Here is a 10955-nt window from a genome sequence, read left to right as displayed (position 1 = left end):
AAATAGCCCAAAATGCCCAGTGTCACATTTTTTTAACATTGTTCTATATTTATTAGCCAATGGAATTAGACAAGAGGAAAAAAAATAGGAGATACTGGAAAGGAGAAGGCAAAATTATTACTATTTGCTAATGATATGATTATTTATCTTGAAATTTAAAGAGAATTAACTGAAAAGCTTTGAGAAACAATAAGAAAATTCAGTAAAGCAAAATTAATATGCAAAAATTAACAGCTATAGTATATTAAATAGTATTTTTAATATATAATTGAGAAATTATTTTAATTTACAAGAACAGCCAAAATAAAATGCCTAGGCTTAAACTCAAGAAGAAATAGGTAGGACCTATATAAAGAAAAATTCAGAGCTCTACAAAGTGACATAAAATTTCTTAGGCACATGGAAAGATATACTTTCCCCTTAATTAGGATCACTCAACATTTTAGAGATGTCAGTTCTTTAAAATAATCTACAAATGTAATTCAATCCTAGTTAAAATACTAGTTAAAATAAAAATAAGTTTTTTTTTCCTTTCAGAATATAATAGAAAGTATTAAGGTCCTTATGAAAAATTAAATGTAAGAATAACTAAGAAAACTGAAAAAAATAAAAAAGAAAAGAAAACACTACCAGATAATAAAACATATTTTAAATTACCAAGTTTTTCCTATTGATGCTGAGAAGGACATAGAGAGACATCAGTGGAATAGACTGGAGTCTAGAAGTAAATCCAAACACATAAGGAAATTTATAACAAATATAGTAAAGTGGTAGGAAAGTAGGGACCATTTAATAAATACTGCTGGAACAACTATTTACTGTTTGGGAGTGAGGTGGATTCCTCTTGCATTGCTTTCTCAAAAATGAATTTTAGGTGAATCAAAGATTTAAATGTAACTTAAAAAAAAATTGCCAGGGCACCTGGGTGGCTCAGTTGGTTAAGCATCTGACTCTCGATTTTGGCTCAGGTCATGATCTCAGGATCATGAAATTGAGCCCCATGTCAGGCTCCATGCTGGGTATGGAGCTTCCTTAAGATTCTCTCTGTTCCCCCGCCACCCTTCCTCTCCCCTCACACACTCTCTCTCTCTCTCAAAAAAAAAAAAAAAGCACCTTACTTATAAAAGTAACACATATTCATTTTAAAGAATTTGGAAAATATAGAAAGATAAACAATTTTAAGTTAAAAATTAAGACATACCCTAGTAAATAATCTTTGGCTTAAAGGGCAAATCAAAACAAATGACAAAATAACTAGAAAGCAGGTAAAGAGAGTCTATACTGAAAACTTTAGGACAAAATTAAACCTGTAGTCAAAGGAAAACACATTATCTTATTCATTTCTAAAGAAGAGAGAGAGAAAAACTAAAGGAACTTAATGGTTTTACATCTTTGTGAGTGTACAAAAAACCACTGAAGTGTATACCTTAAAAGTGTGAATTTTGTAATATGGTATATCTCATTTCAAAAGGAACTTAATACCTAAGACATTAGGAAAAGGCCACAAAATAGACCAAAAGAAAGTTTGGAAAATTAAAATTAATAAAGAAAAGTGCCTTAAAAAATCTATTTAAGAAGAAAATAGAGAATGAAAAATTTCAAGATTAGTACTGAAAGGGAGACATAATCATATACTAGAAGAGATTAAAAGAATGACTAGGAAATATTACATCCAGTTCTGTAGAAGCACATTTGAAAAGGTAGGGGAAATGAAGGACTTCCTAGCAAAATATAAATGACCAAAACTGACTCAAAAAGAAGTAGAAAATCCAATTCCTTAGACACATAATAAGGATTAGAAAAACAATGAAAAGATTTATCCTTCTAAAAGGTATCAGGATCAGATGGCTTCATGAATAAACTTTATTTAAGCTTTAAATAATTTTAAGGCAAAGAAAAAGGTGAACAGCTCTCCAGTTTATTATATGAAGTCGTGGTAACTTAACTAGCAAAACTTGATATAGTATCAAAACAGAAAAGTATATGCCAATTTCACAAGTATAGAGAGATGTATAATTTCTTAAATATCAACAAATAGAATTCAGTAGTATATCAAAAATAATCCACTACTAGCAAGGAGAGTTTATCCCTGGAATGCAAACATGGTTCGATATTAAGTTCGTCAACATAATTTGTTACATTAACTGACTACTGGAGAAAATTTTTTCAGTACTAGAAAAACATTTGATATAATCAAGTAGTCAATCCTAATAAAAATTTTAAGCAGAATCAGAATAAAATGAAACTACTTAAATATGAAAGACAATATTTATTATTAGCGAACAGCAAACATCATAGCAAATGGTACAATGCTAGGTCTATTTCCATTAAAATTAGGTACGAAAAGGATACTTGCTATTTTCCTTTATTACTTAGCATTGTTTTAGAGGTTCTAGAAATTCAGTAAGAAAAAGGGGATTTCCAAGGGCTTAATCTTCTCTATGGGAGAATCCTGAAAGTTCTCTGTGGTCTTTGTGTATATCTGATTCAGCTTTCTGCCTTGGCAGTCAACCTACTCCAAAGACCCAGTCCAGTTCTCAGTGTCCTCTAGGGTCAGACTCTTTGTAACATCCAACTTTGAAGCTTGCCCTAATTTTAGATTTCCAGTCAAATTTAATAAATATTTTCCTGTTAAATTAGTTGAATTGAGTTTTCAAATGTTCTACAATATTGTATATACTTCTTGGAGTTTACTTCTCTGTCTTAACAATAGACATGATAATCCCTCCAAGTAATCCGGTACAGCTCTACTCTTTTTCATTTGTATATAGTCCACAATATGCAAGCATTCCTCTGTTGATGAGAATTCATGTCATTTCCAGCTTTTCCCCTATTAACAAACAATGTTGCAATAAATACTCCCTGTGTGTGTGTGTGTGTGTGTATGTACACACGTAAATACTGGTTTTCTAATTTCTATAGACTAGATTTCCAGGGGTGGAATGCTGAGTTCAAGAGCATATTTTAAAATTTCCATAGCTATTGCCAACTCTGCTTAAAAAAACTGTGTTTCGGGGCATCTGGGTGGCTCAGTGGGTTAAAGCCTCTGCTTTCGGCTCAGGTCATGATCCCGGGGTCCTGGGATCGAGCCCCACATCGGGTTCTCTGCTCAGCAGTGAGCCTGCTTCCTCCTCTCTCTCTGCCTGCTTCTCTGTGATGTCAAATAAATAAATAAAATATTAAAAAAAAAAAAACTGTGTTTCTACCAACAATATGGTATGGAGGTACCCTTTTTCCCATATCCCTGCCAACACAGGTGTTGTCATTCTTTTAATGACTCCCAGTCCGGTTAGTGAGAATTATTACTTTAATTTGCATTTCATGGATTACGGATGAAGTTGAGCACCTTTTCATATGCTTATTGGCTATTTGGATTTGCTGTTCTGTATATTTATATTCCCTATTTATTTTTCTATTGGATAATGTGTCTTATCAATTTTTCTGGTTCAGGGACATCAGAGATAATAACTTTTGCCAGTCATATAAGTAATGAATATTTGTCTGGATATGTCCTTGTCTTTTAATATTTTTTACAAATATTTTGCCATACAATTGCTTTTGTTATTATTATTTCTTTTTTAAAAAAATTATTTATTTATTTGATAGAGAAACACAGCGAGAGAGGGAGCACAAGCAGGGGGAGTGGGAGAGGGAGAAGCAGGCTCTCCGCTGAGCAGGGAGCCTGATGTGGACTGTATCCCAAAACCCTGGGATCATGACCTGAGCCAAAGACAGACGCTTAACTCACTGAGCCATCCAGGTACCCCTATTACTATTTTTTTTTATATACTCAGTTGTGCCTGTCTTTGCTTGCTTCCTTTTTTTTTTCCTTTTTTTTTAAAGATTTATTTATTTATTAGGTGGGGGAGGGTCTGAGGAAGAAGCAGACTCTCCGCTGAGCAGGGAGCACGATGAGGGGCTCAGTCCCTGGACTCCGGGATCACAGCTGAAGCCAAAGGTTTAACTGGCTAAGCCACCCCCACACTCCTGTCCTTTCTTTTATGTTTTTTGAGTTTCCTTTCTTGGTTGAAAATGTTTTCCTAAGATTGTACATATGTTGCACATTTCTTTTGCACTTGATCTTAACCAAAGGGCCGAGAAGTGTTGGTGCACATTTTCTTCTGAAATTTTTGTTGTTTTATTTTTAAATTTTGAAATCACAAATTCATCTGAATTATTCTGTATTTAGAGAAAGGCCTAACTTGTGTAAGTAGCATTTTACCAAATAAATCACTCTTTTCCCCTTAACTTTAAAGATTTTATTTATTTATTTGAGAGAGACTGAGAGAGAGAACATGAGAGGGGAGAAGGTGAGAGGGAGAAGCAGACTCCCCGTGGAGCTGGGAGCCTGATGCAGGACTCAGTCCTGATAGTCCGGGATCATGGCCTGAGCTGAAGGCAGTTGCTTAACCAACTGAGCCACCCAGTTGCCCATTTCCTCTTAACTTTAAATAATCACCTTGGTCACTTTTAAACTCTCTTCTTTTAATAGAATCTATTTCTGGGCTCTCTCTTCTGTTCTACTGACCTATTTGTCTATTCTTACACCAATATGATATTGTCTTGATTGGTTTCAGACTGTATTTTAATATCTATTAAGGTAGCTTCCCTCTTCTTTCTATTATCCTGCCCCATTCCTCTTTTTCATATTTTGATTAGTTCTTCCCAGATAGTTGTTCTTTCATATGAATTTTAGGAAAATTCTATTAAAAACAGAGGCCCAAACCTGTTAAGATTTTAACTGAATCTGTGTAAAAAGAGAAAAGTACCTAAAAATCTATTTAAGAAAAATAGTGAGAGCAAAACATTCTCTCTATATTTATGTTATTTAACTTGTAAGAGCTTATAAGAGTCTAAGGACCAGGAGCCCTATTTATGTAATAGGGAGTGGTTATTAATACAATTACTTAAATATGTGTCTTGTGAAATACTTATAACTAGTGTTTAAATAGTGTACTGTAGTTAAAGGACTGCCAGGCCTCTTAATCTCATGAATAATTTAGAAAAAGGCTATATTCATTTTCCCAAGCTATTGTGAGAGAAAATATTTGTGAAGTGCGTTCCAGCTATAAAATGCTTTTAAAAGTATAGCCTCTTAGCAGTAGTCACTCCAAAGAAATTTTTCCTTTAGTTCACAGTAAGCTTATTAACTGCTTTTTAAATTAACTGTCCTATATAATTTAGGTTAACATTCATCGGGGAAGGATTTGAGCAAAATAAACTCCGTTACTAGCACTCCCAAGTAAATTGTAAGTTTCATGAGTGCTAAGAGTTGTTATTAATATACACGTCTTTTAAAATTGGTTTTCACTGGCACTGAGCAAATTTCAATGGCTTGAGCAAAAAGATAGAAGTAAAATACCAGCGTTTGTTGTCCTCAAATAGTTTACCATCTAGCTGAAGAGGTAATGTGAGTATGTACATGCGAAATGATAACTTACAATACAAAGCCATTTATGACTGCTGGGGTGTGTGTGTAATATATGTGTGTATATTAGTCTGTGTATCGAGTATTGGAAGAGTTCAGATGCAGGCAAGATCTCTTAAAACCTGGAGCTCAGAGCTTGAGCTGGGCCTTAAAGGACAAGTCAAGATTTGGAAAGAAGGGAGAAAGCTCATTCCAACTGGAGGGTAAGTCATGACAAAAGCTAGGAAGTCAGGTGTCCAGGAGTTTTGCGGAAATGGAGAGTTTGTATTAGAAGGGTTCAGACAGGTAATGCAGATTAGGGCCAGATTATGGAGGACCTTAAATAAAGGACAAAGGAATTTGGGTTTCAAACTTGGCACTGAGAAACCACTGACGATTTTTGAGTTAGGGAAGTGAAAAATGTCAGTGGTGTGCCATATTGACTGAGGTTGGGACAAAAGGAAGGCAGAAAGACCAATAAAGAATTTCCTACTGTTGTCTAGTAGATGTTGAGAATCTAAACCCAAAAGGTGTAAGTGGGAATTAGAATGAGAAGGAGGCAGGAAACCTTCAGAAGGTTTAGAAAGGCTCAGAATCAAACGTGGCTTTAATATTCTGATCCTCGTGGTTGAGAAAATGGTGGTGTTAACAGAATCAGGATGTCAGCAGGATGAACTGTTTTTATGTATAGGATTAGGCCATTTGGGGACATGTCGAATTTGAGGTAACAGCAGGACACCCAAGTAGAAAGTAGTCTTAGTATTGAAGGTATAGATGTGCTTTTGAGAAGGGAGGTCAACGCTAAACGTTTTGGTGGTATTGTTGAAAGCATAAGAGTAAGTCTTCAAAAGAAAAGAGCACAAGGATGGAGAACTAAACTGAAAGCATGCTTGGTGCTAGGGAAGTAATTAAGTAATTTTAAGTAATCTTTTCTTAAAATTTTCACTTTTATCATTTGTTTTGGTTCTTTGAAAATGCTTTCTCTCTCACTGTGGTAAGTGAAGAAACCATGATGAACTGTTCCTATATTGTATGTTTCCAGAGTGTATTTACTAAAAGCCTGCATTTTTTTTTAACCTTTTTAGAGCTGTATTATAAAACGATACTGTGAGAAAAGATTTGTGTCTAAATATCTTGCAACCATTGGAATTGACTATGGAGTCACAAAGTAAGTACATTGTTTTTTGGGGCTTGTAAGTTACATAGACCTTTGAACTCCTATAAAATGATGTGTCTTGAAATAGGTGCTCTGAAAATAAATCAGGAAAGATTGGAATAAAAGACCTTTACAGAAATGTAGTGATCATATAATGTATTCATCACTGACCACATTCTTTTTTGCCAGGCCCTCCCTTAGGTATAGGGTCTGCAGCAATGAGCAAGTTAATGTAAAACTCAACTGACAGATGTGCCTTTAATACACATGTCTGTATTAATAGGTCCTATTAGCAAATGTGTTTGTAGAGCATTTTGAGATATTCTTTCTAAAAAGTATATATATTATGTGGAAAATTTTCCCAGACAACATCATTTATTGGTTTATGATCTTTATAGCCTATTGGTATCTAGAAAATGATCTGGGAGAAGTAAAACTGGGAAGAAGTGGGGATTTATCTGGACGTGACTCAGGGTGGGTTGAGCTTGGGGAGGTAGGATTACTTTAGCAGTAAATAATACTGCCAGTGCAGAGAATCGAGGTACACAGCACTCTCCCGGAAGGTGGAATTTCAGGGACTTACTATTCTGGCCCTAAGCTGCCTCTTCTTCCCTCTTGTTTCATTCCTTTACACACTTTAGCCTCCCTCCACACTACAGCACTGTCCTCATATTTTTCTGGTCTCAGTGCCATTATTTATTCTGTCTACCTGAAGAGTCCTTTCCCTGCATCTCTCCATCTGTCAGACTTTCCAAGATGTGAAATGGTCTTGTTCCCATGAGGTCTTGGAATAAGCTCCTTTATTAGTGAGGACTCTTTTTGGTTGCAAATGACAGAAATATTAAACTTTTCTATGCTGTTTATGGTACTTAAAATAAATTGCCACATGTCGTTATTTTTATATGTTAAATGTCTCCTGCTAGATTATAAGCTCCACGAAGAAGGGGCTATTAGTATAAGTCATCCCCAAGTGCCTGGTACAGTGCTTGTACAGAGTAGATACTCAAAAACTATGTATTATTAGGTAAGCTAGGACTGAAGAGGAAGTTTGCAAGATTAGAACATGAGGGCAGCTTTCAAGAAGGTAGACTGAAGTGGTGGGTGGGTGTATCTGTACTTCAGGACACAGAGTTTCATCAGTGATAGGGCAGGAGATCCTGTTTCAGGCAGTTCTGTTTTGAATCCATATAAGTAGCTAATTTATTCCCCTAAGAAATGAGTATTACCATATTACACCATAGAACTGTGGTCATTTAGTCAACAGACTCTTCTATTTCGGGCTGAAAGTTTTGGGGGGAAAGATGGTTGTCCCATGGTGAATCAGGAGGCTATAACTGAGAGGAACCCAAGTCAAACCAGCTCAAGCAAAATAATAATAATAATAATAATAATGATAATAAGCATAAATAAAGGATATTAATAAATTCACATAATCCAGTTATAAGGATGCTGGGCTTAGAGATTGCTGGAACCAGGGACAGAATAGAGACAGATCATTTGCTCCATCTCTCTCCACCTTATATCTTCCTCTACATGGCTTCCAGCAGATCTCAGACTCACAGTGTGAATTTTACTTCCAGAGACGGACAAAAGTTAGTATTCCAAGTTTAAAAATCCCAGGGAAGGGGTGCCTGGGTGGCTCAGTCATTGAGTGGCTGCCTTCAGCTCAGGTCATGATCCCGGGGTCCTGGGATTGAGCCCCACATCAGGCTCCCTGCTCTGCGGGAAGCCTGCTTCTCCCTCTCCCACTCCTCCTGCTTGTGTTCCCACTCTCACTGTCTCTCTTTCTGTCAGGTAAAAAAAAAAAACCTTAAAAAAAAAAAAAAAAAAAGAATCCCACAAAATAATAGATACATATTCCATCCTCCCTGTTTCCAACATGGCGAAGCTCAAATTCCAGCATGCTGAAGAATTACCTGTAGAGTTTGTAAAAATGCAGATTCCTAGGACCTGCCCACCACGATTCTGATTTGCCAGGTCTGAGATGGGGCACAGGAATCTGCATTTTTAAAAGTCTCTCATAATAATGATACAGGTGGTCTTCAGGCCATAATCTAGGAAAGCACAACCTTGAGGTAATGAATTACCAATTTTCTTAAAGTAATTGCCTCTGTCTGGCATCTGAATTAAATTAACCTCTTTCAGTTTCAATGTGTGAATGCATTTTTTACTTTATGGCCTTTAGTTACATCCCCTGTCAGCTGCTATCTCTTTAAGGCAAAATTTTCTAGTATAAATTATTATACCAGATCTTCTCCAGATGCTCTCAGGCTCTGTTGTTATTTTGTTTGCTATTCTCACATCCTCTTTTGTAAGATGGATCCTGATTTCACAGATGTTAAAATGAAAGCAAATATGCATTTTGGAATTGATGAAATATGGTAGAAAATTCAGGAATAAAGAAATGATTAGCTTAATTTACGTCTACAAGTAATATAAAACAACTGTAGGAATTATGATTTCAGAATAGAAAGTGGATATTATAGATGTGGACAAGGGGATAATAACAATAAACAAACCAGGAGGTCGTACAGGGACAATGAGACCAAGCACCGATGTCCTTGTATCCTGGAGGAGGGGTTCATGTCAGTGTTGTGCAAACTGAAACATGTCACTTAAAAACATAATGATTCTACCCTGTTAATTTATTGTGAATAATTCCTATTCTTAACTTAGAGGGGTCTTTCAGGAAATATTTCTTGTGATGAGGAAACGTATTTAAAGTTCAATAATTCTAGTTCACTTCAGTTCCCTTTTCTTTTGTTAAATTCAGTAACAAGTACATTTCATACTTTTTATTTTAAAATGGATAATCCCATTTTTATAAAAAAATACTTCTGCTCATCAGTCATATCTATGCATAGAAGACTGTAGTGATGTTTATCGATATTGACAAAGGTTTTTTTCTGGGTGATAGGATTTGGGATAAATTTTAAACTTTCATCTTTGTATTTTTTTTTAGTGTTTGAAATACTTAAAATACTTCATTAATTTATTTACCAGTAGTGATTTTTCTGGAAAAAAATAAAAAGGACAAGATGCAAATATGCTACCACGTTGAATAGTATTTAATTCTAATATGAATGGTTGTTATTTTTCCTTTTTGTTCTTTTCTCTATTTAAAAATTTTTGAAAACAAGTTGATTTGCTTCTGCTCAATGAAGATCACACACTTTAGTTACTGTTCTACGTGGTAACCCAGCATAACCACTAGCAATGAAGATGTCTTCTTAAGTGAAATAAAGTATTTTGTTTTCCTTCCTCTCAGTCCTACTTGTCCCACATCGGTTTTCTTAGTTCCATGGTAGTAGCATAGATATGACTGATGAGCATAAGTATTTTTTTTTGTCAGTTAAGGGGTACGGACTGAAGTATCTTGAGGCAAGCTGAAGGTAAATGAAGGTGTTTGTTACAGTGGGCTCAGTGTTCTGAAAATAAGGAGGGCAAGATGATCTGCCAAATTACCAGCTTCTGTTGTAATGATTATCTGTTCTCAAGAAGAGGCACTATGAAAGCCTCTTTTAAATTTCATACACATACCTTTTTAAAATTAATAAACGACATAAATGATTTCAATGGGAATGCAGAAGCCATAACCTTCTTTGGAATTGTTTCCATTTGAACATTTCAGGGTACAAGTCAGAGACAGAGAAATCAAAGTTAACATCTTTGATATGGCTGGCCATCCCTTCTTCTATGAGGTAAGAAAGACTTTTTGAGAAAATCTGCGTCCAGTATTGTCAGTGGGTTAGGGAAAGATCCCGAGTTATTAGAAACTACCAGTATGCAAATCATGTATAAAATTAGGTGAATTTAGCTGGTGGGTGTGGCTTCCTTTCTGAGCCTTAACTGAATGGAAACCTGTTGGTCTTTTGTTCCATCCCCTTAGATAGTGGTAGGAAATTCCATTGCTAATGTTTTAAACACTTAGATAAGACATTTTAAATTTCAAAGGACTGTTGCTTTTATGCTTTATACCTTCCTGATCGATGGCTGCCATTCATTCACCGCATACCAGTGTGTCAGTTTGGATGCTGGTAATACACAGTCCCTGTCCTCATGGAACATAAATATGTCAAAGAAGACGGATATTAAACAAATGACAGAATGCTTGGGAGCATTTAATATCTAGCCTAGTATCTGGGAGGACAGGAAGCCTTGTTGAAGGAAGCAACATTTAAAGTAAGCTTTGATGGATAAGTAAGAAGTACGTAGATTGGTGGGAATCCAGGGATGATGTGATACACAGGATAGTTTTGAGTTGTACAGACTGTAATAGTTTGGAGAATGAATGTCTCTAATGATGAGGTCATACTGTCTCACAAGTTCATCCTTTTCACTGTTAAAAACTCTAGATTAACAACTCCCTTTTGAAGGCTTCCTTCCTTTGAC

General features: G+C 35.5%; 1 protein-coding gene across 2 annotated transcripts in view; it reads left to right on the top strand.

Moving 5' to 3' along the window:
- The window catches only part of DNAJC27 (DnaJ heat shock protein family (Hsp40) member C27), a 29665-nt gene that overhangs the window by 1625 nt on the left and 17085 nt on the right, over positions 1-10955 (top strand). For both annotated transcript variants that reach the window (XM_059405253.1, XM_059405254.1), the window contains exons 2-3: positions 6493-6575; positions 10195-10264. In XM_059405253.1, coding sequence (XP_059261236.1) covers positions 6493-6575; positions 10195-10264 — 153 coding nt within the window. The remainder of the gene's footprint in view (positions 1-6492; positions 6576-10194; positions 10265-10955) is intronic.

This window comes from Mustela nigripes, chromosome 7 (assembly GCF_022355385.1).
Source record: "Mustela nigripes isolate SB6536 chromosome 7, MUSNIG.SB6536, whole genome shotgun sequence".
Classification (NCBI taxonomy): domain Eukaryota; kingdom Metazoa; phylum Chordata; class Mammalia; order Carnivora; family Mustelidae; genus Mustela; species Mustela nigripes.
The sequence above is the reverse complement of the archived record's forward strand: the minus strand, read 5'-3'. Positions and strand labels throughout refer to the sequence as shown.